This window comes from Impatiens glandulifera, chromosome 1 (genome assembly GCF_907164915.1).
Source record: "Impatiens glandulifera chromosome 1, dImpGla2.1, whole genome shotgun sequence".
NCBI lineage: Eukaryota > Viridiplantae > Streptophyta > Magnoliopsida > Ericales > Balsaminaceae > Impatiens > Impatiens glandulifera.
The window spans coordinates 55,244,655-55,262,441 of record NC_061862.1 but is presented as its reverse complement, the minus strand read 5'-3'; the positions used below and the strand labels follow the sequence as shown (position 1 = coordinate 55,262,441).

At 29.0% G+C, this 17,787-nt stretch overlaps 1 protein-coding gene across 1 annotated transcript; it reads left to right on the top strand.

Annotated features, from left to right (window-relative positions):
- Positions 1-15,863: 15,863 nt before the first annotated feature.
- LOC124928494 (alanine--glyoxylate aminotransferase 2 homolog 3, mitochondrial-like) lies at positions 15,864-17,147 on the top strand. Its single transcript, XM_047468792.1, has 4 exons — positions 15,864-16,139; positions 16,406-16,636; positions 16,687-16,890; positions 16,998-17,147. The coding sequence occupies exons 1-4, from the start codon at positions 15,864-15,866 to the stop codon at positions 17,145-17,147; spliced, it is 861 nt and encodes a 286-aa protein (XP_047324748.1).
- The last annotated feature ends 640 nt before the right edge of the window (positions 17,148-17,787 follow it).

Below are 17,787 nucleotides of genomic sequence, written 5' to 3'. Positions count from 1 at the left end.
CATATGAAAAACAACAAATAATAATTAAGAATTTATCCATGTCTTTTCTTTTATTACTAATTTTTTCTTTATTAAATAGAATAGTTATTAGTATTGGTTTGGATTTTGTCACTTAGATTTTGGAATTTCATAAATAAAAAAAAAATTAAACTTAAGTTCTTAAAAAATAAAAAATGATTACAAAAACTTGTTAAACAATTATAATGTTTGATTTTATATTCAAACACGACTTATAATCCTTGAAAACTGAATTATATAGAGAAATACAACTTAAAATATTTGAAAACTTATATATAAAAATATAATTTTTATGTAAAACTATTTACACTTTCATGTAAAATAATTTACACATTTATGTAAAACCATTGCACTTTCATGTAAACCGTATTTCACACTTGTAATGCATTTTATTGAAGTTTTTAAAAGATAGTTTTACACGATATTTTGATGCATATCGCCTATAGTTATGAATACATGGTAATTTTACATGATAATTTCTTCTATATACGCCATATAGTTATAAATAAAAGATAGTTTTATATGATAATTTGTTGCATATACGCCTATAGTTATGAAAAATGATAGTTTTACATGATAGTTTCCTACATATACACCTATAGTTATGAATAAAGGATAGTTTTACACAATAGTTTTATTCATATACACCTATAGTTATGAATAAATGATAGTTTGCATGATAATTTGCTGCATATACGTCTATAGTTATGAATACACGATAGTTTTACATGATAGTTTGTTGTATATACGCCTACAATTATCAATAAATGATAGTTTACATGATAATTTGTTGCATATACGCATATAGTTATGAATACAAGATAGTTTTACATGATAATTTGTTGCATATACGCCTATAGTTATGAATAAATGATAGTTTTACATGATAATTTGTTGCACATACACCTATAGTTATGAATAAATGATAGTTTTCCATAATAATCTCTTTGATATACGCCATGTAGTTATAAATAAATGATAGTTTAACATTATAATTTGTTGCATATACGTCTATAGTTATGAATAAATTATAGTTTTATATGATAATTTGGTGCATACACTAATAAAAAAGTAACATTTAAGGGCAGTTTTTACCATGTTATGACATATTTTACCGCTGTTAAAAGATAATTACAACGGTAAAATTATTGTAGTCTACCGTCGTTAAAGAGATTTTGACTATTAAGGGTGGTAAATTTACCGCAGGTAATAGCCTTTAACTGCGGTTTATAAAACCGCAGTTCATAGTATCTAACTACAGTTAATAGTCTCTAACTGTGGTTCCTAAAATCGTAGTAAATTGCTTACTTATAAAGGCGAGATTTTCACCATAGGTAATAGTTTTTAAATGCGGTTTAAAAACCGTAGTTAATAGTGGTTATAAATTAATAGTTAATTGGCTATATATAAAAACGATATTTTTACCGCAAATAATTATCTCTAATTACGGTTTAAAAACAACGGAAATTTGAAAGGGATACCCAATAATAAGTCTAAATGCTTATTGAAAGGGAACTTTGAGGAGATACCCAATAATAAGTCTAAATGCGGAAAAATGCGGAAAGTGCGAGGATATAATTAATAGCGTTGGTGACCCTCATTTTTTTTTTCTGAAGAAAATGTCCCTATTGCGTGACTCAATTTTTTATTTTTTTTTATTTTTCAAAAAAATTTAATTATGAATTTTTTTGGAAGAGAATGACCCAGTTGCGTCACGCAACCCAAATTGCGTCACGTAATCGCGTCACGCAACCCCAGTTGCGAGACGAAAAAAAAATTCATCTCGCGATTCCGGTTGCGTCACGCAACCTCTGACATGGGCAAAATCGTCCAAAACCCGTAAAAGGGGTCACCAACGCTTTTTTTAAGCTCTGCACTTTCCGCATTTAAATCCTTTTTGAGGGTCATCTCTTCAAATTTCCTTATTGAAATTGAATTTTGTTCTTGTTTATTGTATGGATCATCAAAATACACAAATTTAAAATGAAGCAAGTAAATCAAAAAGATAAAAAATAATGAATAATAAGTGATGATTTGAGAAATTAATATTTTTTTGATAAAAAAATAAAAAAAAGTTAATTTATATAAATAATAATAATAATTTAGAGTAGAATATTTTAATTAATGAATTAAGTTATGTAATTAATAAAAAAATATTAAATTGATGTTTGATTTTAATAAAGTTATTTGAAAAAACCATACCAAACAACACCTTAAATATCTTTTATGAATTAAATTACCAGCTAACATACTTTTAAACTTTTCTCTATTTTTTTTATTATATATCATTATTTCTTAATTGAAAATGTTTTATAACATTAATAAAAACAAATATATTTAAGTATTAAAAAGTATAAAACTAAATAATAAACTAATATCAAATAATTTGAAAAATTGCTGGATTTGAGAGGTCATGAATACAGTATAATAATTACTCTATAATATGTATGCTTGTGGCTTTTCAATGGCTAACAGTAAAATAATAAAGTCAAAAAAATGTTATTTCAATCACATCTTTATATCAAAATACCCAATTTTGCTTTTTCAATTTTCGATAATACTAATAATAATTATAATTGTGCAAAATATTCATTTTCAAATAAATTAATAACTTATTATATAATTATTATTTAAAATATTTAATAATTTAATTTTTCAATTTTTATTATCTAAAATAAAATTGAGCCCGTTTATTCAGGATATAATTTATGTTTTAATGTATTCCTATATATGTATTTTGTAACTTATTATTACTTTTAGCATTATTCCAATTAAAATATTTATGAATGACTCTTCGAAAACTGAAACTAATTAAACCTAGTCAGTTATGATTACAAAGATAATAGTAATAGTAAGTTAACTGGTTTGATATTACTTTTTTTTTAACCAAAAATATAATATTTTATATCTCTTAATCCATTAAAAAACAAATTATACTTTTATTAAATATTAATATACTTTAATTTTTTTCACCAAATATAACTTGGCACTTTACATAAATAAATAAAAAACAAATTATTTACATAACCAAAATTAATAAAAGAAGATACTTTTTTGGTGGATTTTATTCACTTAGCTATACAAAAGTTCTTCTCACAAATTGTTTATTTTCATTTTGTGGTCTCACGATTTTGCTTATTCCAGTTTCAGTTGAAGATTATTTTATAGCTTATTTAACCTATATTGTAATTATTGTTTGTTGGGCATGATTCAAACCAATTGCATTTGGTGATTGAAATAATTTGTGCATTAATTTTATTTGGTATAAAATTTTGAAAAACATATATATATATATATATATATATATATTCTTTTAGTAAAATTAATTTGAAAAATAATGATATATAATAATAAAATAATTATTTTTTAAAATTAAATTAAAAGAGATAATATTTTAAATAATAAAATAATATTTAATTACATTAAGATAGATTATCTATAAATCTGAACAAAAGAAAATCATCATCACTTAAAAGTAAGCAAACAGAAGAAGACCTTCTTCATCTCTCTCATTTCTCTTCCAATAGAAGACTACCCTCCTAACATTCACCAGTGAAAAAAAGTGAAAAAAAGGTTTTATCAAAAATATTTGTGACAGATTTAGTATAGGTGCTGAAAGGAAAAAATTGTCATTTTTTTTTGTTTGAAGGATAGGTATATAAAGATATATACTATATTTTTCAACTTTAATCCTTTCAAAATTTTTTTTCAGAAAAACGGTTTAAGTACTGATTTTTCTTTAAGGTATATACCAAAAGATATGTACTATATCTTTTGGGTATGTTCATTTTCAAAAAAAATTAGAAAAACGACTAAGTATTGTATTTTCTTTGAGTGATATACCGAAAGATAGAGTCTATATCTTTTGATTTTGATCCCTTCCAAAAAGAATGGAGGTGGACGAAGTGTACGTAAAGCGTGTGAGTGGTGATTGGATTGTGTGTGGTGGACCGATCCTTACCTAGAGCAACGAAGTCTATTCGCTCCTTTCCTATTCAATCATGTTACAAATGCAATAAAAACATTTGGCATTGGATCAAAACCGGCTAAGTTGTTGGTTTTTCTTAAGGGTAATATCGAAAGATATACACTATATCTTTCGGTTTTGCCCACTTCACAAGTACTTTGTTTTTTGGGTTATTTAAGGCCAAAGCTGAAAGAATTGAGTATATTTTTCGGTTTTGCTAAAGAATACCGAAAGATTTACCCTAAATCTTTTGGTTTTGGTCACTCTTTACAAATTTCATAGCTCTCTTTCAATTGGTATTTTGATTCTAAGTGCATAAATCTTGTTTAATTGTCCAAATATATCAATTGTGATTCAATATTTCAAGTAGATGGATTGTGATTGAAATAATTAAAAGTATAAGATTTGTGTTTGAGTATATAAAATGTATATAAGGTTTGTGTTTTATATTATATACTTAAGTAACGTTTGGTACGTTGTACAAATTATATAGGTATAAGTTGTATAGAGGTATAAATTGTAATGAGGTATAAATAATATAGAGTAGTATAGATTATATAGTTTATTGATGTTTGGTATGAATTATAAGAAATGGTATAAGTTGTATATAGTTTATAATTTTGTGTTCGGTATATAGTATAAGAAAGTAATATAAGTTGTATAAATATTAATTTAAAATGTTAATTATTATTATTATATATATATATATATTATAAATAATATTGTTTATTATTATAAATGATTGTATTATTATTTAATAATTAATGTAAATTTAATTAACATATAAAAAATTAATTATAATATAAACCATAATTTATGTTTATTTAATTTAAATATTATTAATAATTGTAATAAAATAAAATATTATTTATAATATAAGTAAATAAAAAAAATAATTAATAAAATTATCGTTGTAAAAATAAATAAATATTTTTTAATTAAAATATTGAATTATTTAAAAAATATCAATATTAAAAGTAATTAAATATATAATAATAATATTATTAAAACTAAATAAAATATATTTAATATATTATATAATAATATAATATTAATGAAGAGTATAATGAAAAATTAAAAATTAAATGATATAAGAATAGTGTTGTACCTAGGGGGACTAGTTAATATTTTATACTAAATATGAGGTACAAATTATATAGGGGTATAAATTTATACCAATAATAAAAATGTAAAAAACACCGTATTAAAACACTATTGGTATAGTTTATACTATACCAATAGTGTAGTACCCCTTTGTACCACTAACCAAACGTACCCTTAGAATAAGTGAATATGTCTAATTATATTTGTATGTATAAGGATTTGTGTTTGATTTATAATGTAAGATTGTGTTTAGGTTTAAAGGATAAAATATAATAATGTTTAATCCAGTAAAATAATAAATTTAAAAAGAGCCTCATACTGAAAGATATACCCCATATCTTTCGGATTTACCATTGAATACCGAAAGATTTATCTAAATCTTTCGGTTTTGCCCAATTTTTAGCACTTTGATTTTTTTGGTTATTTAATGCCAAAGCCGAAAAAATTGAGTATATCTTTCGGTTTGCTAAAAATACCGAAAGATTTACCCTAAATCTTTCGGCTTTGGTCACTCCTTACAAATTTCTTACCCCTCTTCCAATTGGTGTTTTGATTTCTAAGTTCATTAATCTTGTTTAATTGTTTAAACATATCCATTGCGAGTCAATATTTCAAGTAAAGGAGTTGTGATTAAAGTTACAATTATAGGGTTGTGTTTGATTATAGTATGATGTATAAGGTTTGTGTTTGATTATGAATGAGTGAATATGTTTAATTATATTTGTATGTGTAAGGATTTGTGTTTGATTTATAATGTAGGATTGTGTTTAAGTTTGAAGGATAAAATATAATAATGCTTCAATCCAGTAAAATAATAAATTTTAAAAGAGCATAATATCGAAAGATATACCCCATATCTTTAGGCTTTACCATTGAATACCGAAAGATTTATCTAAATCTTTCGGTTTTTCCCAATTTCCAGCAGTTTGATTTTTTGGGTTATTTAATGCCAAAGCCAAAAGAATTGAGTATATCTTTCGGTTTTGCTAAAGAATACCGAAAGATTTACCCTAAATCTTTTGGTTTTGGTCGCTCTTTACAAATTTCTCGCCCCTCTTCCAATTGGTATTTTGGTTTCTTAGTGAATGAATCTTGTTTAATTGTTTAAACATATCCATTGTGAGTCAATATTACAAGTAGAGGGTTGTGATTAAAGTTACAATTATAGGGTTGTGTTTGATTATAGTATGATGTATAAGGCTTGTGTTTGATTATGAATGAGTGAATATGTTTAATTATATTTGTATGTGTAAGGATTTGTGTTTGATTTATAATGTATGATTGTGTTTAGGTTTGAAGGATAAATTATAATAATGCTTCAATACAGTAAAATAATAAATTTGAAAAGAGCCTAATACCAAAAGATATACCCCATATCTTTCGGCTTTACCTTTGAATACCGAAAAATTTATCTAAATCTTTCGATTTTGCCCAATTTTCAGCACTTTGATTTTTTTGGTTATTTAATGCCAAAGCCGAAAAAATTGAGTATATCTTTCGGTTTGCTAAAGAATACCGAAAGATTTACCCTAAATCTTTCGGCTTTGGTCACTCCTTACAAATTTCTTACCCCTCTTCCAATTGGTGTTTTGATTTCTAAGTTCATTAATCTTGTTAAATTGTTTAAACATATCCATTGCGAGTCAATATTTCAAGTAAAGGAGTTGTGATTAAAGTTACAATTATAGGGTTGTGTTTGATTATAGTATGATGTATAAGGTTTGTGTTTGATTATGAATGAGTGAATATGTTTAATTATATTTGTATGTGTACGGATTTGTGTTTGATTCATAATGTAGGATTGTGTTTAAGTTTGAAGGATAAAATATAATAATGCTTCAATCCAGTAAAATAATAAATTTTAAAAGAGCATAATATCGAAAGATATACCCCATATCTTTAGGCTTTACCATTGAATACCGAAAGATTTATCTAAATCTTTCGGTTTTGCCCAATTTCCAGCAGTTTGATTTTTTTGGGTTATTTAATGCCAAAGCCAAAAGAATTGAGTATATCTTTCGGTTTTGCTAAAGAATACCGAAAGATTTACCCTAAATCTTTTGGTTTTGGTCGCTCTTTACAAATTTCTCGCCCCTCTTCCAATTGGTATTTTGGTTTCTTAGTGAATGAATCTTGTTTAATTGTTTAAACATATCCATTGTGAGTCAATATTACAAGTAGAGGGTTGTGATTAAAGTTACAATTATAGGGTTGTGTTTGATTATAGTATGATGTATAAGGCTTGTGTTTGATTATGAATGAGTGAATATGTTTAATTATATTTGTATGTGTAAGGATTTGTGTTTGATTTATAATGTATGATTGTGTTTAGGTTTGAAGGATAAATTATAATAATGCTTCAATGCAGTAAAATAATAAATTTGAAAAGAGCCTAATACCAAAAGATATACCCCATATCTTTCGGCTTTACCTTTGAATACCGAAAGATTTATCTAAATCTTTCGATTTTGCCCAATTTTCAGCACTTTGATTTTTTTGGTTATTTAATGCCAAAGCCGAAAAAATTGAGTATATCTTTCGGTTTGCTAAAGAATACCGAAAGATTTACCCTAAATCTTTCGGCTTTGGTCACTCCTTACAAATTTCTTACCCCTCTTCCAATTGGTGTTTTGATTTCTAAGTTCATTAATCTTGTTTAATTGTTTAAACATATCCATTGCGAGTCAATATTTCAAGTAAAGGAGTTGTGATTAAAGTTACAATTATAGGGTTGTGTTTGATTATAGTATGATGTATAAGGTTTGTGTTTGATTATGAATGAGTGAATATGTTTAATTATATTTGTATGTGTAAGAATTTGTGTTTGATTTATAATGTAGGATTGTGTTTAAGTTTGAAGGATAAAATATAATAATGCTTCAATCCAGTAAAATAATAAATTTTAAAAGAGCATAATATCGAAAGATATACCCCATATCTTTAGGCTTTACCATTGAATACCGAAAGATTTATCTAAATCTTTCGGTTTTGCCCAATTTCCAGCAGTTTGATTTTTTGGGTTATTTAATGCCAAAGCCAAAAGAATTGAGTATATCTTTCGGTTTTGCTAAAGAATACCGAAAGATTTACCCTAAATCTTTTGGTTTTGGTCGCTCTTTACAAATTTCTCGCCCCTCTCCTAATTGGTATTTTGGTTTCTTAGTGAATGAATCTTGTTTAATTGTTTAAACATATCCATTGTGAGTCAATATTACAAGTAGAGGGTTGTGATTAAAGTTACAATTATAGGGTTGTGTTTGATTATAGTATGATGTATAAGGCTTGTGTTTGATTATGAATGAGTGAATATGTTTAATTATATTTGTATGTGTAAGGATTTGTGTTTGATTTATAATGTATGATTGTGTTTAGGTTTGAAGGATAAATTATAATAATGCTTCAATGCAGTAAAATAATAAATTTGAAAAGAGCCTAATACCAAAAGATATACCCCATATCTTTCGGCTTTACCTTTGAATACCGAAAGATTTATCTAAATCTTTCGATTTTGCCCAATTTTCAGCATTTTGATTTTTTTGGTTATTTAATGCCAAAGCCGAAAGAATTGAGTATATCTTTCAGTTTTTCTAGAGAATACAGAAAGATTTACCCTAAATCTTTCGGCTTTGGTCGCTCTTTACAAATTTCTTGCCCCTCTTCCAATTGGTGTTTTGATTTATAAGTGCATGAATCTTGTTTAATTGTTTAAACATATCCATTGTGAGTCAATATTTCAAGTAGAGGGATTGTGATTAAAGTTACAATTATAGGGTTGTGTTTGATTATAGTATGATGTATAAGGTTTGTGTTGGATTATGAATGAGTGAATATGTTTAATTATATTTGTATGTGTAAGGATTTGTGTTTTATTTATAATATAGGATTGTGTTTAGGTTTGAAAGATAAAATATAATAATGCTTCAATCCAGTAAAATAATTAATTTGAAAAGAGCCTAATACCAAAAGATATACCCCATATCTTTCGGCTTTACCTTTGAAAACCGAAAGATTTATCTAAATCTTTCGATTTTGCCCAATTTTCAGCATTTTGATTTTTTTGGTTATTTAATGCCAAAGCCGAAAGAATTGAGTATATCTTTCAGTTTTGCTAGAGAATACAGAAAGATTTACCCTAAATCTTTCGGCTTTGGTCGCTCTTTACAAATTTCTTGCCCCTCTTCCAATTGGTGTTTTGATTTATAAGTGCATGAATCTTGTTTAATTGTTTAAACATATCCATTGTGAGTCAATATTTCAAGTAGAGGGATTGAGATTAAAGTTACAATTATAGGGTTGTGTTTGATTATAGTATGATGCATAAGGTTTGTGTTTGATTATGAATGAGTGAATATGTTTAATTATATGTGTATGTGTAAGGATTTGTGTTTGATTCATAATGTAGGATTGTGTTTAAGTTTGAAGGATAAAATATAATAATGCTTCAATCCAGTAAAATAATAAATTTTAAAAGAGCATAATATCGAAAGATATACCCCATATCTTTAGGCTTTACCATTGAATACCGAAAGATTTATCTAAATCTTTCGGTTTTGCCCAATTTCCAGCAGTTTGATTTTTTTGGGTTATTTAATGCCAAAGCCAAAAGAATTGAGTATATCTTTCGGTTTTGCTAAAGAATACCGAAAGATTTACCCTAAATCTTTTGGTTTTGGTCGCTCTTTACAAATTTCTCGCCCCTCTTCCAATTGGTATTTTGGTTTCTTAGTGAATGAATCTTGTTTAATTGTTTAAACATATCCATTGTGAGTCAATATTACAAGTAGAGGGTTGTGATTAAAGTTACAATTATAGGGTTGTGTTTGATTATAGTATGATGTATAAGGCTTGTGTTTGATTATGAATGAGTGAATATGTTTAATTATATTTGTATGTGTAAGGATTTGTGTTTGATTTATAATGTATGATTGTGTTTAGGTTTGAAGGATAAATTATAATAATGCTTCAATGCAGTAAAATAATAAATTTGAAAAGAGCTTAATACCAAAAGATATACCCCATATCTTTCGGCTTTACCTTTGAATACCGAAAGATTTATCTAAATCTTTCGATTTTGCCCAATTTTCAGCACTTTGATTTTTTTGGTTATTTAATGCCAAAGCCGAAAAAATTGAGTATATCTTTCGGTTTGCTAAAGAATACCGAAAGATTTACCCTAAATCTTTCAGCTTTGGTCGCTCTTTACAAATTACTTGCCCCTCTTCCAATTGGTGTTTTGGTTTTTTTAGTGCATGAATCTTGTTTAATTGTTTAAACATATCCATTGTGAGTCAATATTTCAAGTAGAGGGATTGTGATTAAAGTTACAATTATAGGGTTGTGTTTGATTATAGTATGATGTATAAGGTTTGTGTTGGATTATGAATGAGTGAATATGTTTAATTATATTTTTATGTGTAAGGATTTGTGTTTTATTTATAATATAGGATTGTGTTTAGGTTTGAAAGATAAAATATAATAATGCTTCAATCCAGTAAAATAATTAATTTGAAAAGAGCTTAATACCGAAAGATATACCTCATATCTTTCGACTTTACCATTGAATACCGAAAGATTTATCTAAATCTTTCAGTTTTGCCTAATTTCCAGCACTTTGATTTTTTGGGTTATTTAAGGCCAAAGCCGAAAGAATTGAGTATATCTTTCGGTTTTCCTAAAGAATACCGAAAGATTTACCCTAAATCTTTCGGTTTTGGTCGCTCTTTACAAATTTCTTCCCCTCTTCCAATTGGTGTTTTGGTTTATAAGTGCATGAATCTTGTTTAATTGTTTAAACATATCCATTGTGAGTAAATATTTCAAATATAAGGTTTGTGATTAAGGTTACAATTATAGGGTTGTGTTTGATTATAGTATGATGTATAAGGTTTGTGTTTGATTATGAATGAGTGATTATTTTTATATTTCTATATATAGGGGTTTTGTTTGATCTATAAATATAGGATTGTGTTTAGACTTTAAGGATAAAATATAATAACGCTTCAATCCAGTAAAATAAGAAATTTGAAAAAAGCCTAATACCGAATGATTTACCCTATATCTTTCGGCTTTACCATTGAATACCGAAAGAATAATTTAAAGCTTTCAGGTTTGCCCACTTCCCAGGCACTTTGTTTTTTTGTTTATTTAAGGCCAAAGCCGAAAGATTTGAGTATATCTTTCAGTTTTGCTAATGAATACCGAAAGATTTACCCTAAATCTTTTGGTTTTGGTCGCTCTTTACAAATTTTTTGCCCCTCTTCCAATTGGTATTTTGGTTTCTAAATGCATGAATCCTTTTTAATTGTTTAAACATATCCATTGTGAGTCAATATTTCAAGTAGAGGGGTTGTGATTAAAGTTACAATTATAGAGTTGTGTTTGATTATAATATGATGTATAAGGTTTGTGTTTGATTATGAATTAGAAATTATGTTTTATATTTCTATGTATAGGAGTTTTGTTTGATCTATAAATATAGGATTGTGTTTAAACTTTAAGGATAAAATATAATAATACTTCATTCCAGTAAAATAATAAATTTGAAAAGAGCTTAATACCGAAAGATATTCCATATATCTTTCGGCTTTACCATTGAATACCGAAAGAATTATTTAAATCTTTCGGTTTTGCTAATGAATACCGAAAGATTTACCCTAAATCTTTCGGTTTTGGTCGCTCTTTACAAATTCCTTGCCCCTCTTCCAATTGATGTTTTAGTAAGTACATGAATCTTATTTAATTGTCCAAGCATGTCAATTGAGATTTAATATTCCAAGTAGATGGATTATGATTGAAATAGTTACAAGTATAATTAAGATTTGAGTTTTAGTATATAAAATGTGTACAAGGTTTGTATTTGATCATTATAAACTTAGAATAAGTGAATATGTTTTATATTTGTATGTGTAAGGATTTGTGTTTGATTTATAATGTAGAATTGTGTTTAGGTTTGAAGGATAATATATAATAATGGTTAAATCAAGTGAAAATAACAAATTATAAAAGTTCAAATACCGAAAGATTTAGAGTGAATCATTCGGTTTTGAAAGGTAAAACCAAAAGATTTATCTAAATCTTTCGGTTTTTCCCACTTCTAGGCAGTTTGTTTTTTTATTTAAGGCCAAAGCCGAAAGATATACCTAAATCTTCCGGTTTTGCCACAGTCAAAGCCGAAAAAATTCCCAAAACTGTCGCCTAATAGGTAAAATTGTCGGTATTAAATCTTTATATCAAAAAATCGAACAAAACCCCTTTCATTCTCTCTCTCTCTCTTCACCTCTCCACCGAAACCCTCAACCGCCCTCCTCTTTTTTCATCGCGAATCCGACGCTGCCTCTCCCTCTCCGACGACGCCTCTCCCTTTCCGACGCTGCCTCCTCCGACGCCACCACTCTCTCCGACGCCGCTCTCTTTCAGCCGAACAGTTCGCCGATCACGTTCGCAGGTGTAGATCGGCCTTCTTTTCTTTCTTTTGTTTATAGATCCGTTCATTGATCTTGTTCTTGTTTAATTCTTTGTTTCTTCTTTTGTTTACAGATCTATCCCCCATTTCTTTGAATTCATAAAGTTTGGTCTTCAATCAGGTTAATATCTCTAATTTATATATTTAGAATCTCTAGTTTGGTCTTTTGTGATATTAATTAGAATTATTAGTTCATTTAGATAAGTTTGTGAAATAAGTATGAAATTATTGTGAGATTAGGCTAAAATTTATTGAATTAGTTCAATAGGCTGAAAATTTGTGAACTTTGTGTAAAGTTATTGTGAGATTAGGCTGAAATTTGATGATTAGTTCAATTGGCTGAAAATTTGTGAACTTTGTATGAATTTATTATGAGATTATGCTGAAATTTGATGAATTAGTTCAATTGGATGAAAATTTATGAACTTTATATGAAGTTATTGTGAACTTTGTATGAAGTTATTGTGAAAATAGTTCAATTGAATGAAAATTTGTATGAAGTTGTGAAATTATTTCAATTGGCTGAAAATTTGGTGAAATTAGTTTGTAATTTTTGTTGAATGATTTTCATTATGATATTGAACCTGAACTTAGTATGAATTAGTATTTATTGTGATATTGCAATGAGGATTATTAGTTAATTTGCTGAAATTTGGTGAAATTAATATGAAGTTATTGTACATTTTGATGATTAAAAGTATATGGATTAATATTGAAACTTTAAAATGTGTAGGTGGATATGGAGCAAGTAATTAGTGACACACCCGATATTTCCGACTTTGAGGTGACTGAGAGAGTCTTCGAGCCCCAACTACACAGGACGGTGATGGGTATGGGGCCAGGCGTCCGACTATCGTGCGGTGATCGGCGGAGGAGGGACAATTCTTAACGTGGAGGGTCGTCGTTAAGAGAAGAGAACGAACAGCTCCGGGCGCGGGTCAATGAACTAGAAGAGTTAGTTCAAGTTAATAACGAAAGAACGCAACAACAGATTACAGAAATATTAGCAAGGTTATAGAATCAACCACCACCGCCGAGTTAGTACGTTTATTATGTACATTTTGGATTAGTTTATTGTGTTTGGAACAAGTATGTTGGATTATGTTTTTGGATTAGTACACGTGTTTGTAATACGTATTGATTTAGAATTTTGGAAAATGTAATGATTTTTTTATTATTGTATTTTTTTGGTTTGACTGATAATTAACAGATTAAGGTGATGTAATAAACAAACAAAATATTAAAAATCTGTAAAGAGGAAATACAGAAAGATATGTATAAATCTTTCGGTAAAGGCAGTAAAGTAAAGTCGAAAGATTTATGCACATCTTTTGATAAGGCAGTTAAGAAAACCCGAAAGATTTATGCACATCTTTTAGTAAAAACAGTTAAACAAAGCCGAAAGATATGAATAAATCTTTTGGAAATGCTCTACTGCCTTTATCGAAAGATATAGTGAAATCTTTCGGTAAAGGCAGTAGAGTATTTTCGAAAGATTTCACTATATCTTTCGGTAAAAGAAGTAAAGCATTTCTGAAAGATTTCAATAAATCTTTCAGTATTTACCTGAATAAAGATTTAGATAGTCTATTGGGTTTTTATATATCCAAGCTGTTTCAGCCTAATTAGAAGAAATACGATCTATGTTGAAATGTTATTTTTAAAATTAATGCCGATAGATTTAATAATATCTTTCGAAAAAGGATATGCCGAAAGATATGAAATCTGTCGACTTAGGTCTCTATACCTTTACTGATAAGTGCAATACCAATAGTCTGACGAGTTGTCGGGGAAAGGCCTTTACCGATAGATATAGGACTTTTACCGAGAGATTATACTTTCAGTAAAAGACCTATTTTTACTAGTGATTCATTTCCTCGTTCGTCTTCTTCTTTGAAAAGTTTTTGTTTTTTTGTGCTGATCAATCAGTAAAACACGAATTATTTTTGGTAAACCCTGCTTCACAACTATTTAGGGTTCCAAGTTTTTGGAAACTTGTTCTCCATGGAAGTAGATATTTTTCGATGGATAGTGGAGTTTCTTCTCCCAATAAATATCAATGATAAAACTTTAAAGGAGCTTCTTGATCTCGTTCTCCCTATCCCCGACCCCAGCTTAAAGAAGGTCATGCTCATTCGAGCAATTGTGTCAGAGATATTCAAATCTGTCGGCGTAGCTTCCCAGAAAATGCTGGAGCTGATGGAACAACTGGAGGAGTTAGATTACCAGTCTGGTTTGTCGTCTTCTTTTGCCCTCCAGACCGCCTATTGCGACGTGGCCGTGGATGTCACTGTCAAAATACTGAAACAAAGTGAGGAGAAATATACCGAATCTGTCAATATATTGTGAAAGAAAATAATTGGATTAATGATTAATAGGTCGAATAATAATGATAATTGCCTCGTTTGTGAGGACCTACGAGAATGAAAAGATATAATGAAGGCATTTGTATTGGACGGTACCTGCAGTCTTCTTTGTGAAGATGATCTTTTGAAGATATTAAGAAGTAGTAATTATGAGTCTTTAAGAGATTATGTTAACGAAGTCTGGACCAACATGGGTCATTCATTTCTTTAAAGAGCGACCCAAGTTGAAGGTATTGAACAACTTTTACAAGTGAGATTTTTACCGTATAATAAAAAAATCTTGTATATATATAAAATTGTTTAGAGATTTTATTACTTAAGTTGAAATATGTATATTATAATTCACAGAAGAAAGGAATGATTGTTGTGATAAAAAGAAAGCAGGTAGAAGTAATAAATTTATAAGATGATGAGGATGAGAATAAGAATGTAGATGATGAGACAAATAAGAAAAATATTAATGATATAACAAACAAGGTTGAATTTTCTCTTCCCATGAAGAGGAAAAGTGCGATTACGAGTTGGAAAATGAAACTTTTGGAGTAATGATAAAGTAACCATCACCCTATTTGGAGTTGGATTCGAATGTGTGCTTCACAAACCAATCAATCAATCATTGTTAGATTTAAAGAGAAATTTGATGAAATGGCCCTCATAAGAGGCCTAATTCCAAAAAAGGCCCACGTTTGATAAAGTTGGCAAAAGGGGCCTTTTTGCCCTGTGAAATGACCGCAATGCCTCCGATAACCCATTTATTGTTGAAGTGCGAGAATTACATATGCGAGAATCATGTAATTCTCGCACATCAACATGCGAGCATTACATGATTCTCGTATATGTGATTCTCGCACATCAACATGTGAGCATTACACGATCCTCGCACTTCGTTTAATGCTCGCACATCTGAGTATATATTGAAATTCAGACATTTGTAAAATATATGAAAATGGCTAGGGTTTCATATCGATCTACAATAGACTACGAAAGAACAATCTCCAATGGAGGACACAATTATGATGCATTCATCTCTGGATATCTTCGCATCGCGACGGAGCAATTTGACAATTACTCTACGGCTCTTCTAGAGATAGATGACGTGATTCCTAAGATGCCTCCATGCGATTACTCACCGCCTCCCTACAATGGTCCATCCGCCGCTCAAATCTTATCGAAACGCCGCCAATTCCTCAACCCTTCCGTCTTCCATCTATATAAGGATCCTGTAAGAGTTTACATATTTTGATTTCATTCATTATATATGTATTTTGGTGACGGTTATTCAATATAGCATCTGAATGAACGATGTTTCTTTCATTAAATGTCCTGTTATGAGGTGATATATTATTCAATTTTAATTTACTGAAGAATTTGGGGTGAAACAAGGTTAATATTCAATCTTCTCCGCCTCTAGATATCTCTGTTTGTAATTGATTTAACCTAGAATGGAAGTTGAATGCTGATTAATGTATATTTTGTGATTTCTTGTAGATAAATTTGGTAGATGGAAAGATGCAGTACTTGTTTGATGAGGATGGACGTCGATATCTAGATGCGTTTGGGGGAATTGCAACAGTTAGTTGTGGCCATTATCATCCAGATGTGCTTGATATTGTTGTTATCCAGATGAAGCGGTTGCAATATTCTACTGTACTCTATTTGCATCCTGCTATCACTGATTTTGCTGAGGCTCTGGTATCAAAGTTACCTGGTGATCTTAATGTTAGCTTTTCATTGATTTAGATAATCAGTTATGTGATGATTATTTATAGAATTCTATTTTTAACTTTGATTCGTTTTTCTATGTTGCTTTCTTCACTAATTCTGGTATGGAGGCCAATGAACTGGCTTTGATGATGGCCCGGCTATACTCAGGCTCCAATGACATTATCTCTATTAGAAATGGTTATTATGGAAATGTAGCTGCGACGATGGGAGCAACAACACAGTCCTGTTATAAATTCAATGTTGTCCAAGTAAGTTTATTTGTTGTGCTTACTACTACTTTGAATTTGATCTAAAGAGTTTTGAATTTGATCAAGTTTATTCTTAGAGATCTTATTATCATATGATGTTCTTGTAGTATTATGGGGTCTCTTGGAGTACCAGCGCTAAATGGGGTAGTTTCAGGTCAACAAGTTGTTACCTTACCCTTACCCATGAAATGACAACCTGTCATTCCTGTTGCACTTCTTCCAACAATTGTGGTGTCGGAGCCTATTGGAATCCCTAGTGAATGTCTCCTCTTGAAGAATATGTTTGATCCGACCATGGAGGTATTTTTTTCTTCTTTTATTCTAAATCACTTTTTTGTTCTGTTTTGAGACTTGATTTTACAACTATGTTGCAGATGGACCTAGAGTATGATTTAGAAATCAAAGATGATGTTGAGGCAGAATGTTCCAAATATGGTCCAGTTCTGCATATTCATGTTGACAAGTATGTTTATTGATGCATTTGATATCGGAAAAGAATATGCATGAATATTATTGAATTTAGCTTACTTTAAAACTGATTTGATGATCCCCAATTCACTGAATACATGAATAGTGATGGTTATGTATATCTTCAATTCGAAACCATTTAAGCTTCTGTAGCTGCTCAAGCAGCAATGCATAAGAGGTGGTTTGCACGCAAGATGATTTCAGCATTATTTTTGGTAAGCCTCTTTTATATCCTGTTTTTATTGGTAATTTATTTAATCCTGCCAAGATAGTGAATGATTATGTATATTTTATTGTTTTGATGTACAACAACCGTATGAGTACGATGCAAAGTTTAAACATGTTGCCGTGTGAAGATACAAAGGATTCAAACCGTAATCCATTTCAGGGCTGCTGCTTCCCAAAGGCCTGGTTTCTTTATTTTTTTTG

What these genes read in the sequence shown, in the direction of transcription:
- LOC124928494 (XM_047468792.1), top strand. Translation starts at nt 15,864, where the DNA reads ATGGCTAGGGTTTCATATCGATCTACAATAGACTACGAAAGAACAATC. An exon ending in TCCATCTATATAAGGATCCT is followed by an intron (nt 16,140 to 16,405) that starts GTAAGAGTTTAC and finishes GATTTCTTGTAG; the next exon opens with ATAAATTTGGTAGATGGAAA. An exon ending in ATAAATTCAATGTTGTCCAA is followed by an intron (nt 16,891 to 16,997) that starts GTAAGTTTATTT and finishes ATGTTCTTGTAG; the next exon opens with TATTATGGGGTCTCTTGGAG.